The 17,666-nt window shown below is 37.0% G+C and overlaps 2 protein-coding genes across 2 annotated transcripts; one reads left to right on the plus strand and one right to left on the minus strand.

Moving 5' to 3' along the window:
- Positions 1-2,692: 2,692 nt before the first annotated feature.
- Positions 2,693-6,811, minus strand: LOC100889463. The gene is made up of 5 exons (XM_003726046.3): positions 6,589-6,811; positions 6,151-6,214; positions 5,535-5,822; positions 4,150-4,437; positions 2,693-3,606 (listed from the first exon to the last, which is right to left on the minus strand). The coding sequence occupies exons 2-5, from the start codon at positions 6,212-6,214 to the stop codon at positions 3,332-3,334; spliced, it is 915 nt and encodes a 304-aa protein (XP_003726094.2). The 5' UTR covers positions 6,589-6,811; the 3' UTR covers positions 2,693-3,331.
- Positions 6,812-10,222: 3,411 nt separating this feature from the next.
- Positions 10,223-12,991, plus strand: LOC115929874 (proteasomal ubiquitin receptor ADRM1-like). Its single transcript, XM_030999972.1, has 3 exons — positions 10,223-10,277; positions 11,727-11,787; positions 12,657-12,991. Exons 2-3 carry the CDS (start codon positions 11,727-11,729, stop codon positions 12,911-12,913), a joined length of 318 nt encoding a protein of 105 aa, XP_030855832.1. The 5' UTR covers positions 10,223-10,277; the 3' UTR covers positions 12,914-12,991.
- The last annotated feature ends 4,675 nt before the right edge of the window (positions 12,992-17,666 follow it).

Consider the following 17,666-nt stretch of genomic DNA (forward strand, 5'->3'; position numbering starts at 1 on the left):
AATCAAAATGAAATTAATACCACAACATAATAGTGTTTCTTTTCCCCTCGTTTGCTTCACTTCTCTCAAAATTGAAAGATCAAGATGTAGCAAAGATGAACTGAATATAATAATTTTCCATTTTATCTAATGTTTATAGATGACAGAAATAACCTTTTTTCCATTATGAAAGTCATCCTTTTCGCTTGCCTCGATCGCTTCGTTTCCTCACGCAAAATTGTAATCGTTCGTATGTGTATGAGGGACAGGTACAAAGAAATCATTGGGGTTACGCAAAATCTTTACCCTCTAAAAGGGTGCAGTGACTAATAAACAATTGAAATACGCTGATTTCAAAATGAATGAGCCCATGCAAGCTACCTACTAGCCACTGGTAGTTTAATGGCTTTAACAATTTTAATTGTCGATCCACTTATAAGCAAAAAAAACTTTTGTGGCTTAAAGTGTGCAGACGGCATGCAGCAAACAGCAAAGCAGCTGAGAAATTGCTTTTCTAACGAGTTTTTGTTTGTTTGTAGTATAACAAGTTGAAGAATTTTTTTTCAATCACGCGAATATCGATCATATGTTTTGGAACTGGGGCCGGGGCGACGACGTCAAACGTTATGCGAGATATTTTGGAGCAATCGGACGCTTCCTGACATCAACACTATACGATTTCACTTGGATACTTTGTTGGGGGAGGTTAGCAACTTATTCCCGTCATCTTTAACCCTCTTCAGATGATGAACGCATTTTGTAAAACTCTATACCCTCTCCCCATTCACATTATCTTATAAAGCAGTGAGAATTATTTCGGCAGCTGATTGGCGTGCTCACACTGACAAGCTATTTTACGAAAATAAAATGCTGAAGGTAAAAGATATATATTTTCTATATCTGGGATATCAGTTGGAGAAGGGTGAAGCTCCCATGTCAATAGCATCTATTTTTGTAAAGAATAACCAAATACACAATACTCTACTAGGCAGGCTGCCTTATACCATGTATCATCAGCTAGAACTCAGCTTAGGATTAATACACTTGCACATACTGGACCAAAGTATTGGAACTCTTTAGACTGTTCTATTAGGCAGTCTGTAAGCTCTTCTGTCTTCAAACGTAAGCTGAAATTTCATCTACTGTACACCTACAGTGAATAGATCTGATTTTTATTAGTATTCAATATAGGTAACTGGAATAGCATTGTCCCCCCCCCCCCCGTGTTGTACATTATCCTCCTTCCCCTATTTCTTTACTTTTCCATTATCTTTATTCTGTTTTCTTTTTTAGTCTACCATATTTTGTAAATTAGTGGTAGATCTGATATTTATTTATAGTCTGTATAGGTAACTAGATTAGTATTAGTCCCCCTCCCCCTGTAATATAACCTACTTCTTTTTAAAAAAAAATTTTGTTTTTGTAAAGGTGATCTGTGTTTTAACAAGCTGTGCTTTTTTAACAGACCACCTCTTTTTCCACATTTGTTAAAGTCTTTATAACTGTTTCATTGTTAATGTATTTATGCTAGTTTACGATGAACTTGTTACTACTGTTACTGAATGAAATGTTTTTTTTATGCAAGTGGAAAGAAATAAATAAATCTTGAATCTTGAATCAATAACATCACTGTGTTTGATGATGTATTTTAAATAGGGATTTGCCAATACTTGAAAAAATGCATTACAAAAATTCATGTACAAAACAGCCTCTTTTACACATGACTTGGAAACTGCCGAACTTGATTTGGGGCTCATTTAAAAGAAAGACGCCCCCCTCCCCTCCCCCTCCTACTTTACAAATTCCAGTATCCATCCATAGTACGCAGACACTACCCTTTTTGTTGCAGATTTTTTTTTTTTTTTACTTTGGCAGTTTTATTTACTTTTTTTATTTTTTCTTCCTGTAGTTCACTACATAATAGATGCGAACTTGACGTGGACATTATTTTTAGGTTTAGACCCAACTTGTTTAGACGGAGTCTGACCCGGAGTCTGAGCACTGATGATTTTGTTCGAGAAAAAAATATCTCTGAGTAGCCAAATTGTACTGTAATTGTAAACAAGAGATGGCGCCAGACCACTTGTTTGACTACAGCCATCTACGAAATGGCAACGTGTGTGACTAACGGAATTTTATGCAATCCAGCCTGTCTGCCTCCCTCTCTCTTCTGCCTGACTCTCTCACTGTCTTCGCACTCTCTTTTGTAATTCCTCGAATACTCGGTCCAATATTTATATTTATATAGGAGGGGCACAGGGGGCACGTGCCCCCGGCCCCAAAAATAAAATAAAAATTAGTGCGCACTACCCCCCACCCCCCCGTTGTGATTTGTATGGGACCAAATATATATATATATATATATATATATATATGTCCTCTTACCCCCCGTGTGCCCCCCAGTGTGCCCCCCGGGTAGAAATTCCTGGATCCGCCCCTGGGGCTGGCTTATATCTTTTATCCTCAATCATTCTCTCTCTCTCTCTCTCTCTCTCCCTCTCTCTTTCCCTCTTTGATTCACTGTCTAGCTCTCTGTTTCTCTCTCTCCCTCTCTCTCTTTTTGTCTCTTTTTCTCTGTCTCCCATCTGCCCCTGTTATCTGCCTCTTCCTCATTTTTAATCTTTTTTAAAATGTTTAGGTCTACCATCAACTCATCTTTTGACCAACTACACACACACATAGAAATTGATTTGTCCATAAGCCATAAATGTCCTCATATTTTACAAAACGATTTTATTTCCAATTTCCATTTTACGCTTTTATATAGGCTACACGAATACCTTCCGCTTTTCATAATTAACAAATTGAGACAGTTCTTACAAATTAGAACAACATAAATGGCAGTGGCTGATGTTATCTTGATGACTAATGAAATACATCTACATTGGTAAGAGAAATTAATCAACGAAGAAAATGTCTCTGATATAAATACTGTTATAAATATTGTTTGCATCTTACTCTTCGTGATATAAAAAATAAGAGCAACCTGTTCAAAGGAATTGGGGAGCTTTCATCGTCAACATGACTCCATTCTTACAAACCATAACCCATGCAGTGAAATCGTTAAAGTGCAGGTGTCATGGAACAATTATATAAGTGGGTGTGGGTTGCTCAATAACTGATAACATGGGGTCTAGATATGAGTGACAGTTCATTTAGTAAATATGAGTTTAAAGTGAAGTGCTTGAGCTCAATAATTGAGCCCATCTATTCATTCTACAGATTATGCTAAGGATTGGAGAAGTATAGGCCTAGCTGAAAGTACCGTTTACTTAAGAAGAAAATGTATAACATGAAAAATGGACATTATTATGAAAAGCGTTTATAATCTCACGAATTCAGGACATAGAGTTCAAGGGTTAGGATCGGGGGTCGCAGCCGGGGTCGCAGCCGCTGTTCCATCCGGGGTACCAGCCGGTGTACCAGCCGGGGTAGCAGCGGTACCTGGTGCATCAGCCGCAGCGCTATCGGTTACAACTGCAGCAGTTCCAGAGGTACCATCGGCACCAGTACCTGTACCCCCTTCAGCTGCATCAACGTCAGCCTCCTCTGGTTCTTCCGCTTCATCATCGTCATCACCATCTTCATCACTATCTACTTCGCTATCGTCACGCCTTTTTCGATTGCCTGAAGAGGAACATAATGAAGGGGTAATATTATTAATAGTAATAATGATAGTAATAGGAATGATGATGATGATGATGATGATGATGATGATAATAGTACTAACAATGATAAAAACAATGATAATGATAACAATGATAATAATAATAACAATAATAATAATTTAATAATAATAATAATAATAATAATAATAATAATATTAATAATAATAATAATAATAATAATAATAACGATGATAATAATAATAGTAATTATAATAATGATGATGATGATACACTAATAAATGACAAAACAGGGACAGAAATGTGGTTACATTTACCCATAAATTTATTCAAGTGAAATAACTTTATATGCATAATTCTTTAAAGTAATCGTAACATTTTTTCTGAGTTTGTTTCGTAATTTTTCTTTTAAAACACGTCGACTCATTTTGAAGTTTAATGAAGTAAACAAAGATCTATTTGTTCTTAATATTAAAAAAATATCGACTTTTCACCGCGTCATTCTTCTAAAGAAATTAAGAAAAAATACAAGTCTCAATTTTACCTTGAGTGCGGGGGCACAACTCCAATGTTGAAGTTCCTGTAATATCCGTGTCGCACACGATGTCCAGAATTACGCAAGCAGACGTGGCCGTCACACCACCTTCCAGACAAATGGAAGCGACGATGTCTGCGGGTGAACGACGAGGCAGGAGACCATTGACGAACTCATCAGAACATGTAGTTTTTTCTTCCTCCGTTGCGGCGTTGTACTCCTCGCAAATTCCTGATCTTTGTATCCTTCCGAGAATGGTGTTGATACGCCTTTCGCCGTGTCGGCCTTGGGGATGCGCTAAAACGATAATGGAATATCAAACATGATTTATAGAATGAGTTGTAATAAGAGGATGCAATGCCAATTAAATATCTCTTCCTCTTCCTCTTCTTCCTCTTCTTCTTCTTCTTCTTCGCTATCGTCACGCCTTTTGCGATTACCTGAAGAGAAACATAATGATAATGATAACATTATCATTAGTAATAATGATATTAGGAATGATGATGATGATGATGATGATGATATTAATACTAATAATGATAGTTATAATAATAATGATAAAAACAATAATAATAATAATAATACACTGTCGCTCATATAGTTGGAATATTTTTGTTTGACCCCAATTTATGGAATTATTTTAAAAATAATTTTAAAATAATAGATCTAGATAATAGTATACATTCTCAGATTTTATTGAATAATATTTTGACAATGTGTGTTTTGCGTGACTGCTAAAGCATGTGTATGCTACTGTGCTTATCAATTAGGGGACCTACGCCCTTAAGTCATAAATGACAGTAATGAGGATTAATGCCCCACAAAAGGGCACTAATATAGCACATTGACACGGTTTTGATCCTATGCCTCACAGTTACGAGGCCATTGCTTTGTCACTGAACCATGACTGTACGCAGTGGGGGCTAGGGTAGGGGGCAGTTTCCATAAATAAAAATAAAATAAAACAAATGCAATAAATTTTCATTAATTTATTGCAGTTTACCCCGGTTCCCAAAATAAAAAATCCTCTGTGTGCCCATGTCTTAAGCCATAATGCATAATAACAATAATAATAATAATAATAATTATAATAATGATGATGATGACAATTACGATAATAACACTAATATATAAAAAGAAGAGGGAAAAGAGTATGGTCACATTTCCCAATAAATTTTAGTTAAGTGAAATAACTTTATATCAATATTTCTTAAAAGTGATCGTAACATTTTTGATAAGTGTGTTTCGTAGTTTTACTTTTAAAACAAGTAAACTCACCTTGAATTTAAATGAAGTAAACGATAAGCTATTTGTTCATAATCTTAAAAAGTATCGACTTTTCACCGCGTCATTCTTCTAAAGAAATTAAGAAAAAATACAAGTCTCAATTTTACCTTGAGAGCGGGGGCAGGTTTCCAATGTTGAAGTTCCTGTAGTATCCGTGGCGCACACGATGTCCAGAATTACGCAAGCAGAAGTGGCCGTCACACCACCTTCCAGACAAATGGAAGCGACGATGTCTGCGGGTGAACGACGAGGCAGGAGACCATTGACGAACTCATCAGAACATGTAGTTTTTTCTTCCTCCGTTGCGGCGTTGTACTCCTCGCAAATTCCTGATCTTTGTATCCTTTCGAGAATGGTGTTGATACGCCTTTCGCCGTGTCGGCCTTGGGGATGCGCTAAAACGATAATGAAATATCAAACATGATTTATAGAATGAGTTGTAATAAGAGGATGCAATGCCAATTAAATATCATTATCCAGAATGTTATTTTATGAATGACATTCTTCATGTTTTTTCCTGCTGAGTAATTTTAATTATGTTTTGTGTGAGAATCACATATTTATAAGATTCGATAGAATGAAGAAGAAAAAATACAAAATACGTGGTAACAAACAAAAATTAAAACAAAATAAAATCAAAGAGGCAGACAAAAGTTTTGTGTGAGAGTTCTATTGATTTGATACATATCTACTTGTTAATTCATGGAGTAAAAAGGCACTTACCTTCTGAAACTAGCGCTAAGAGGCATAGCAAAATGCACGCTGTCATCACGGTATGTTGCTTCATCTGTTGACAATAGAAACAATATCGGAACAATAATGAGAGTTTGTTTTTCTTCTGCGAAAGCAAGGATATTAGCCTTTGACAGAAAATACGACCATCCCTTTGCGAACTTATACAGAGTCACAGACCAATGTCGGAACTGTTCGCTACCCCGAGTTTTTACCTCTATAATCAATGAATCACAGTATAATAATATTTGAGGCCAAAATTACAAAGAGAAAGCCTGTTTATATACTGTATACCCCCATGAAATTCTAACCGAATTGCAACATCGATCAACGTCGATCTTACATCAAGAAGAAAAAGCATATACGGAAAATCCAAAATTCAAGATGCCTCTTATCAATATTGATTATCAATTCGGATGATATACTTACATTCAAATTTATGTCGATACTTGTATATTCAAGCTGATGAGGTGCACAAAATTGCTGTATCGGTTCTGCGACTCCTAACTTTGAGAATTCTTTGCCAGTCAAGAGGTTTATATAGAGAAATTCGAAACACTCTGAAGTAGAATGACCTGGCGTCACATTATTTTATAGAGTCATCATATAATTTTTTAGTTCCTCTATAGCCTGTTCATCAAAGCTGAAGGCTTACTGAGAAATGAACCCTGCCACTGGCTGCCAGGTGTTAGTCATGGTTGCTCACAATAAACAAAACAGGACAAAACACCACAAAACAAGGTAACAATCAGGAACTAGGGACTTGAATATTAATCCATTATAGAGGGCAATCACACCCTTGTAATAAGTTCATTTATATGAAAGCAGAAACATAAGATAAACAAAATGGCGAAAGTTTGAAATAAATCGGATCAATAATAATTTCTTGAATATTAATCCATTAATCCATCCATTCATTCATGGTATTCGTTCGTTCATTTATTCATCAATTCAATCAAACTGGTTTATAAGTGTAGTAGCCATAGGACTTAAATGCATATGGATTTGAATTTTTTGAAAATCTTGAATTTGATGAGACATAAACAAGACCGTTTTACGCAATGCCAATAACATGGCATTAAGAAAACAAACAAGAAAGAGATTTCGTTTATCAAGGCAAGGGCTTGATTTAATTAATATCAGTAAACATGGTAAAAGAGCATTTATTAATCATGGAGTTCTAAGTCTGACTTTCAGTCAGAACAAAGTATCATGCATTTTGAATGTTCATCGGAAAGAAGCTCAGTTTCTTTAGTCCAAGTGTTTCGACAGAGATTTTAGTTTACTGAGCCTGTTAAAAATGAATAAACATATTTTTACAACTTTTACAAGTTACCAATGAAATATCATTACTTTAATTTACGAAATTATTAAACCATGAGCAGATTCCTGATGAATCCTACTTTTGAGATTACCTTTAGACATTTCTTGTCAACTGATATGATTTCTCGCCTGCCCTTCCTCGAATAATTAAGCAATGACAATGACATTACAAAGAAGCGATGATGCCATTTCTCGAGAATCTGACGTATACACGGGTGACACATCTATTCGTTGTCACGTCTTTGGCACAACAACGACTTTGACGTTGGGATCGCGAGAATTTTGATCATCCTAGGGATATTTTGAGGTTTCTCGCAGCTTCATCTGCCAAAAAGAATAGTCATTCGACACGAACTTGATTTGCTCTTGTGACGGCCGATCCCTCATACTGACCATTCAAGAGGTCTCTTCTTTTGACCAGCCCACTTTAATAATTTGCCATATTTGGCAGTTTGGCACCCTCGAGTTTTAAAGTTTCAGGTGTCACAATACATTGCAAATACAATGTAACACAAAAGTAAGGTATGATTACTTGCCACGTCAAAATAAGGTAAAACACCTATTTACATTCATTATCATGTCATTAAACAAATAGGTACATGCAAAATCATTGTTCAATTAATGATTTTTTTTTTTTTTAATCCACAGAGAAGGGAATGACGAAACTTTATTTTTGAGAAAAAACAACAACCCCAAAACAAAAACAATGGTCTGTGTTCAGAGCGTAAGAAGAGATTCTGATTGGTGTTGTTTTCTTTTTAAGCAAATTGTGTATTTGTTTCTTTTATGTAGAGACGATAGTAATAAAGAATATAAGAATGAATTTACGACATTTCATTAATTTTATGAACAGCCAAATACAAATATGAATTTTAACCCTTTAAGATTTGTAATTTTCTTCTTCTTCTTCTTAAACTGTGATATCCAACATTGTTTTTTCATTGTCAGAATGAAGTACTTAATTCAACCTTTGTATTCATTATGTATATTTATCTCACCAATGAATCGGTTATGACAGAATTTTAAAATCACAATCATGAGCATTTAATTTCTGATGGGGGGGGGGGGGTGTCTTTTTTGGACGGCTTTGGGTTGTTTTGCGATCTGATTTAATTTCTCTCATTACCCATTGTCGATGGTTCTCCAAATTTATTTTGTACATTAGTGCACTTATTCCCACTCATACTCAACTAAAATTGTTTGCCAAAAGTGATACCGTTGTGCAATAAGCCTAAAATTTCTGATATTGCCTAACTTTTTTAAATTTTAATAACTACTTATCGACATCTTTGATACATTCCTAAATCAGTTATAATATTGCTGTGTTATGTTGTTGTATTGATTTCGTATTTTGATGTAATGCTTGTACTATAAAGTAAATATCTGATTACTTCGTAAACACAGACAAAACCAGCCCTGAGCTGCATGTACTGTTTAAAATAAATAAATAAACAATTCAATTACATTTTTATTTTTAAACACAAAGTCGATTTCTGATTCCAAAACCTCGTTAATGCCGAATAATGCGGTTGGCCTACTACCAGGAGGGGCAGGCGGGCAAAACCCCCACACCGTTAGTGTCTTACGAAATGTTGTCAGTAATTTTTGTATGTGTGTTTGTGTTTACTTTGATTTCTTAATTGTTTTGACTGTTTTATGTTGATTTGCGATTCATCGCCCTCAACTGAGCCAGTTTAAGATGGCTGATGACTTGCCCTCTCCTATCAAAATCCTCTTAATGCCACTAATTTTCTGCAGGCGTTGCTGGCATTATTGGAAATAATTATTGATAGTAAAGTAGCTTCACGCAGTTGATATTACATCGATATGGTTATTTTTTATATTCTTCAGGGCGCCATCTATTTACAGATAGTCCAAGCTGGCCTTGAGTAGTATGTGTTTACTCTACAATGTCTACAAGAAACCCCACATATGCAAATATAAATTTCATCTTCTTTCTTACTCTGTCCCTCTGTCTCTCTCACTCTCTCTCTCTCTCTCTCCCTCTCTCTCTCTCTCTCCCTCTGCTTCATATCGATGATGCCAAATCGCGAGCCCGCAATGCCAATAGGCTTGGTATAGCATTAAATAAAAAAAAAAGCAAAGTCATTAAATCCTACTGCGTGCTATACTGATCCATTAATTACAACAGCCACTTGGTAAATTATCCTAATTATTACGCCCTCGAAATTAAGATTAATAATGAAACAAAAGTATTTCAGAGAAAAAAAGATCCTGAAGAAAAAAAAAGTGAATATGGTTGTTTATGCATGTGGGATATGTGAGTTATAAGCGATGTAGTCTGAAACATTAACGTCAAGAACTTGATAAATTAATTCCAAAGATCTATACAGACATCGACTCATGAATTCATGTAGTCAAACTTAAAGGCATAATTCTCACTATAATATATATATATATATATATATATATACAAAAGCTAATTGAAAAGCAATTCTATGCATTCGCACTGAACAAAAATGATAAGCTAATTAACCTATTTCATTAATTAAATCTTGAAATCATAAAAATTTACGTCACCTGCGTGAAGGGATTTTCCGAATCGTCCCCAATGTTTTGTAATTATTTTTGACGAACGATTCGAAAATTGATCACGACAGCAAAGTCGAAATGATACAAATCTACTCCTAGAGGAGGATTATAGTTCTTTCTATATAAGCTACGAGTTTGAAAATATTCAAAGCAAGGTCGCATCGTAGCGGTAGTGGTATATCTGAGATCACTCTGAGTTTATTATCATCCAGCAGTTTCGGAAGAACGTCACTTCGTTCAAAGTAAGTTGCAATCATTCATTACCGCCGTAAATTATGTGTAATTTTAAGTTTGTTACTATAGTGTGAATGATAGTTAAAGCGATATCGTTGCATGAAAACATTTCAGTTAATTATTTTTCAGTTTAGCTGTGACCGCATTAATTTCGGTTAATGTTATTCGCCGCACATCTTTATGAGTTTAAAGTGCCTTCGAACAAAGCCAAACTAGGTCAATCGCTGGAAAGATGAATTCATTTGTTTAATTTTTTTTTAACTGGATGGTAGGGACATCGATGGAGGAATGAGAGTCGTTATACTTCCTATAATGATTTTGACAATAATTAATGAATTGACGATAGCTTGACACTTCTATACGACGTAGTGCCTCTCATCATAATATACACACTAAGAAATAAGGGCGCAATTGGTGTGCAGATCTGCTCCCATCATCTGACAGAGGGTGCTGGTCTGCTCTTTTTAGGGTGCAGTACTTGGCAAGCGGCGTATATGTGCACCATAATGGGGGTGCGAGAAGTTGGAGGCTTTGCAATATGCACACAGCGTAGCCTATTTCAAACCTTAATGATTAATAAATAATAATTCAAAGTCGAATATGTCCTCAAGATTGTGTCGATATTCGAAGAATAGGATTAATCATGTTCTAAGATAAAAAAGATTATTTCACTTAAGTGTTTAAATTTTTTTTATTACAAAAAGCAACTGAGCGCAATATCATTTGAATCAAATTGGGGTCAGTACATCTTCTATACACACTGTCGACACCTCTTAGAGTTAGGTTCAGGTTTATAATAAGCATGCAAACCCAGCTTTCATCAACCAATCGCTGGCTCAATCGGTAATTCCTTCCTATTTTTGCCTTTATAAAAAGCGAGGCAAAGCAAAATATAATAAATTTGTTGTTGTTGTTATCGTTGTTTCGGTTTATAGGCGTTTATCATTTTAATTGGTTGTGACCTCTTTCCAAGCCGCTTTGATTCATTAACTTGATTCATTACGGATGGCTTGCCTAGATTTAAACAAAGACGCAAGCGGACTCGACGTGTACACCTAAGGGTGTATATCTGCACCCCAAAGTAGGGTGCAGAATTGCACCCGATGGGGTCTGCTTTTGTAGCAAATCTCTGCACCCTATATTATTGTGCACGTATGCTCCATCTAGGTCGCTGCTCTGTTGTAGAGGACTGCACCCCTAAGGGTGCAAATTAATACCTTAATTTCTTAGTGTATACATGACAAACTAAACGAAAGTGTATTTTTAAATTAAGAAAAGATCATCGACGGTAAATAATTGAGAGTCCCAGAGTAAACAAGCTATTACTAATTTAGAATTATTGTCATGAATGTGTTATTATGAATTCTGTTTGAATGTGTCTCTTACATTTACTGACGTCCTACATTCTATTTATGAGAATGCAATATAACTATTTGTATTTTCATTTTACTCCGTAGATGAAGCCAATGATGTTCACTGTTTGTGTCGTGCTGTGTGCAATGCTGCTCACAGTCGAAGGTAAGACCTGTAAGAATTGTATTTCTGTTTCAATGTCATCTAAGTTCTTTCTTCTTATCTTGTCTTGCTATAACGTATTAAATCATTTTCTCAGTCCAGTATGATGTCATCTCTGTCAGTAAATAATTTTCGGATGCACTCAGCGCATTTCCTTTCACGATGATATTACTCTAATATTTCATTTCAAAGTAGACAATAATAGTGTATCCTAACTATATATATATACTTAATAAAGAATCTGATAAAAATGGGAAAATTACACTTTGAAAATAAATTTTTCGTTTCAAATGGAAATCATTTTAATTGGTTTTGCTTCTTTGATTAGTTAAATAGAACATTTCCTTTGCTTTAACGTTTCATGAAAACGTATTCGGAGATTCAACTGTTCTAATGTGCATAAAATAATGCTATAATGTCGTTGATCAACAATCGCTAATATACTTCACATCCAACGAAAATATATTCGAGTTACAACGTCACGAGCGATAGAAACAATGATAATCGTGCAATCCTTTGATAATATACAACCGAATGCTGTTGGATAATAAACAAAGTAATGTGAAATATGTAAAAGTTATACTCCTAATGTAATTATTCATTTTCTTTCATTCATATTCTGCTGCTGCTTCTCTTTTCACGGATTTTCGATAACTCCATCTTTTTTTATGATCATCATTACCATAACATTAGGCCTATACTCTAAAAAAGAGCAGTTTAATTTTATGAAGAAATACAGAATATAACGAAGCATTATTAGCTTAACAAAATGAGAAAAGAAAATGAAGACCGCATATTTTTCGTATAAGCATTTTGGTTTCAGTGAACACGTCTGAACTTTATGTTTTCAATGCTGTCTTCTTCCACTCAAGGTCGAAGTCGCCACAAGCGATCTTCTAGTAGTTCGGGCAGCACCAGCACCAGCACCAGCACCAGCGGTAGCAGCAGCGATAGCAGTGAAGAAACCGCGGCGGTTACTCCAGCACCAGCTCCTACCGCAGCTCCCGCTCCGGCTACCGCAGCTCCAGCTCCGGCTACCGCAGCCCCTAACCCCGGTCTGCCCCTGCAGCGACGAATCCAGCAGGGCCGCCAATGGATCCGACGATTCCTTAATAGCAGAAGGTCATAGGCCGCTTTCCGACATCTCCACTCATGTTTTCCGCCTCTTCGCAAGTTATTGCGATGAGCAGATGAGCAGATGAGCGGATGAATTTATAATACCATATAATAATCACAGTATTTCTGCCACGTAATCTCTAAAGCGAAAATCAACTTAACTGATCTATCATGTTTATAGGACATCGTCTTTGAGGAGCCAAACTTCCCCTTTGCTACACTAGGTCATAATGCTCACTCAATATTAACGCATCGGCAAAGAATAAATTGAATGCTGTAATTTATCGAAAATGTATGGATTATTGATTAGACTAATTATATTTACATTTGATAGTGTCAACTCGCTTCACATACAGTTAATTTAAATGTCCAAATACATTAAACAATCATAGATTTTTTTTAAATTAAATTTTTGTTCAACCAAATCTTCGTCTCATGTTTAATTGTTAACTAAAGTAATATTTCATGTTATGCGAATCCAGAGCAAATGGCGAAAGAAAATTACAATAAGCAACGTTAAAACATCTGCTATATAATTAAATGTTGTTTGCAGAAAGATGCTTCATGAATAAATCATAGAGAAAACTGTGAGTATCGGTATACGTATGGTAATTTCTTCCGTATTTGTCGTTTGAAGAATGTAAGTGGTATTGGTACAGTGAATGCTATCAAAATCGCATATAGAAAAGTTATCACAGAAAAACGGAGATAGACAGCGAGAGAGAGAGAGAGAGAGAGAGAGAGAGGGGGGGGGGGGGATAGAGAGAGAGGGGAGAGAAGAGAGAGACTCATATTTCAAAGATTCGTTCGATTCAATCAGTGATTAAGAATGTCGAAAAGGAATGTGTGAATGTAGGCTAATTTTTAGATATAATCAATGTAAAAAGAATGAATAATCATCATGTATTAATCATTATTAATATTAGACACATTAATTTCTTTTTTTTAAATTGTAATGTGAGAAGAATGTCCCTGGTTTCCTTTATATGCCTAACAGAGAACACATTACGGGACATCGTATTAACATAATAAAGAATATTGTTTTTGTTTCCATCACAATTTGTATGAAAATACAGATTGTATAAAACAGAAAATCTACTTAGATGCTAGAGAGGGGGAGAGAATAAGAGGGAGCTAGAGAGAGATAGCCAAGGAAATGTGGATGGGTGCGTATGAGAGAGAGAGAGAGAGAGAGAGAGATAAAGGAGATGAAATTTATAGTTGCATATTTGGGTTTCTTGGAGACATGGTAAAGTAAACACATACTACCCACTGTCACCTAGGACTATCTGTAAATAAACGGCGTGATCTGGAGAATATAGTGTCTTACGAAATGTTGTCGGTGATTTTTGTATGTGTGTTTGTGTTTAATTTGATTTCTAAATTGTTCACATTTTTTTTTTTTTTGATTTGCGATTCATCCAACTGAGCCAGTTTTAGATGGCTGTTGAGATAATCATGTTTTCTATCTCTCAGCATGCCCTCTCCTATTAAAGTCCTCTTAATGCCACTAATTTTCTGGAGGCGTTGCTGTTGACGTATTGGAAATAATCATTGATAAGAAGAGTAGTATCATCACGCAGTTGAAATTTCATCGATATGGTTATTTCTTATATTCCTCATAGCGCCATCTATCTGCAGATAGTCCATGAATATGCTGCGTGCTAACTGTGTTGCGCAATTAGTTTTAACGATTTCCAGCATGTTGGACCAAATCCAAAAATGTGTTTATTGTTACGCCAGTATTCCCTTCAAGTCGAGTTTCAGAGAAAATGGAACATTACGCTATATAGGCCGTCGTACAATGCTTTAAGGGATTACGTCCGTGCCCACAGATTGCGTCTGGGCCTTTTCTGCATGTGCATTTATTTGAATATCGCCACGCAAGGGAAATAACGCCTCGTGTGCAGCGGAATTAAACTCATGAACTTAAACAAGACAGTATAACTCCCCCCCCCCCTCACCCACTCCGCGCTCGGAGGGACCACAAGTCGAGTTTCAGAGAAAATGGAACATTACGCTATATAGGCCGTCGTACAATGCTTTAAGGGATTACGTCCGTGCCCACAGATTGCGTCTGGGCCTTTTCTGCATGTGCATTTATTTGAATATCGCCACGCAAGGGAAATAACGCCTCGTGTGCAGCGGAATTAAACTCATGAACTTAAACAAGACAGTATAACTCCCCCCCCCCCCTCACCCACTCCGCGCTCGGAGGGACCACATTAATTTTTGTTACCCAAAACTCCGGTAAAGGGGTCCACTTCACGCAAAAATCCGGCCCGCGTATTGAATTTACACACCGGAGATAGGGGGTGCTTCCAAAGGGAGAAAACATGCATACGCGTACCCTAAATAATACTGAGTGGGGGTGGGGGGGGGGGGGGGTATAACTATACTGTCAATATACAAGCTATTTCGAGACAAAACAAAAACATTGTCTTCTAGAAAGGTTCAAATGTCGAATGTTATATTTAATAAAAGACATTATAAAGATTCACAAAGTATGGTTGTGACATAGCCTCAGAATTATTTTATCAAAATCTTCAGCATTGACACTATACAACCTTCATGATTTAAGATGGGAACTGACAAGAGCTAATCTTTCTTCTTTTCTTATTATATAACTAAGGAGTAAGATAAAAATACCCATGCCATGAAAACAATGTAGGCTTATGAAATTGCATTACTTACAATACAATGGCAGGGGGCAAAATGAATCACAGAAGCCTTACAAATTAATATCTCATAGATCTACTATAGGCCTTCTGAAGAAGGAAAAATTACGATTATCATGATGCCTAGCAGAAATACTGAAAGAAAGGATTAATAGGTGTTACGTTTGTTGCCTCGAGCAATCAAACTTCTTTCATCCATATTCAAAACATTCTGAATTATCAGATTAAAGAGACCGACAACTAACATTGATGGCGATGATGACTCCTCTTCCTTGCTCAACTATTCGGCTCTTTCGGTCCGGAGGTTTATACTTAATGTGCTACTTTTTACCCATCATTCTTTGAGTCTTGTTCGATCAAAATCAATCACTCTCATGCACATGGGCGGATAAAGGTGGTAGTAATGGAGGAGGGTGGAAGAAATGGTATAAATAAAACAAAACATTACTCCCTTTCTTCCTATATTGGGGAAACTTATATCGAGAGGATCCGTCACCGATTGACGTGTCGCTAACTCGCCATGCTCTCTCCACTTCGCAGGGATCCAGGATTCCTGGAGATTAAGGAGAAATTCCATGTTTCCAAACATGTTGTCACCTTCTTCTGTCTTTCCTGGAAGCGCCCGTGTGAGAGTACTGCACACCAAAGAACTATGAAACTTCGTTCATGGAAACGAGTACATGCAGCTGACAGGGTGATCCGAGTCCGACTACAGTCCACATTCTAAGCAAGTCCTGTAACCATATCTCGTTTCAGGTGAGAACCCAGGGACACAGGTGTATTGCACCGAGTTAGAATATTGTAGACCGCCGAGAGTACGGATGGCAAACTCGGTCTCACCCGGATCAGGGCACGTTGAATTAGCTGTGGATGAACATAGAAATGAAGATAGAACTGATGAGAAATTCAAAAGTCGTAGCAGACATTAATTCTGAACATGTCTATGTGGTTGCTAATGTTGAAGGCATTTGAAATTGGAGGCCTGCTATTTGATTTTATCTTGTGGACCGCATGACTAAGGAAACAAAATAATAAAACGGATTTTACGTGATAACGTTGTAGGAAAGGAGCTCTTATAGTACAAGTATAGGGACATGTAAAGTGTTAGCACCTTAGTTTACAGCGAGACTATTATTTTTTTCTCCTTTAAATAATGACATCTACATGGAAAAGAATTCGATATTGTAAAAAATACAACACGGATTTTCATATTGTCATTTTCCCTACTTATGACTTATGTGGATGCAGCGAACGAAGGTGTTATCTATCTGGACCAGGCGCGTACACAGGGGGGGGGGGGGGGGGGGGGTTGGGGTGTTAAACTTTTTTGTGTAAACCCCCCCCCCCCATAACCCCCCTAACCCCCCCCCCTTTGGATTTTTTTTATTTATTTTTTTTATTTAAAAAAAAGAAGAAAAAAAAATTCCCATGGCTGACCTAAAAAAGCTGACCTTACCCCCCCCCCCCCCCGCTTATTCAGCGGCTGGCTGGGTCGTTGCGAAATTTTCGGACAGATTTATAAATGTTAAACCCCCCCCCCCCCCCCCTTGAAAAAATCCTGCGTACGCGCCTGATCTGGACTATCGTATAATTTACCCACCATGGTCTGAATCAAAGTACCAAGCATCCAGAGGATCTCCAATAGATAGATCCTGGGGTAGCTTGAAGATCGGCATTTTCAGTGTGACGGGGGCAGTAAGTCTGGGTTCATCTACTGTACCCTGGCGAAATACACAAAGATCCATCATGCTCATCACCTCCAACGGGACGAGGTCATATTCTATACACATAAAGCACGACAAAGCTTTACGTTAGGGGGTCGGCAGGTAATGCCTGGATAATGCCTGGATTACATTTGGCCTGCGATTAGTCTACGGTTAGTCTACGTGCGGCCTCCGTGCGGAGGCAGGGGGCGGCGGTGAGATTTTCGTACGGATTCACGGGTTCCGCAACCTCTACGATTTTGTTTCGCGAGAAGTTATATAAATTTGAAAAATCGTAAGCCCGTAGCCCGTAGACCTGTCGTAGGTGGCAATCCCCGCACTGCCATCGCGCGGAGGCCTCGCGCTGATCGTGCATATATATTAC

This window comes from Strongylocentrotus purpuratus, unplaced genomic scaffold (assembly GCF_000002235.5).
Source record: "Strongylocentrotus purpuratus isolate Spur 01 unplaced genomic scaffold, Spur_5.0 spur5_scaffold_6, whole genome shotgun sequence".
NCBI classification, from domain to species: Eukaryota; Metazoa; Echinodermata; class Echinoidea; order Camarodonta; family Strongylocentrotidae; genus Strongylocentrotus; species Strongylocentrotus purpuratus.

What these genes read in the sequence shown, in the direction of transcription:
- LOC100889463 (XM_003726046.3), bottom strand. Translation starts at nt 6,214, where the DNA reads ATGAAGCAACATACCGTGATGACAGCGTGCATTTTGCTATGCCTCTTA. An exon ending in AACCTGCCCCCGCTCTCAAG is followed by an intron (nt 4,438 to 5,534) that starts GTAAAATTGAGA and finishes TTATCGTTTTAG; the next exon opens with CGCATCCCCAAGGCCGACAC. An exon ending in GTTGTGCCCCCGCACTCAAG is followed by an intron (nt 3,607 to 4,149) that starts GTAAAATTGAGA and finishes GTTCCTCTTCAG; the next exon opens with GCAATCGAAAAAGGCGTGAC.
- LOC115929874 (XM_030999972.1), top strand. Translation starts at nt 11,727, where the DNA reads ATGAAGCCAATGATGTTCACTGTTTGTGTCGTGCTGTGTGCAATGCTG. An exon ending in AATGCTGCTCACAGTCGAAG is followed by an intron (nt 11,788 to 12,656) that starts GTAAGACCTGTA and finishes CTTCCACTCAAG; the next exon opens with GTCGAAGTCGCCACAAGCGA.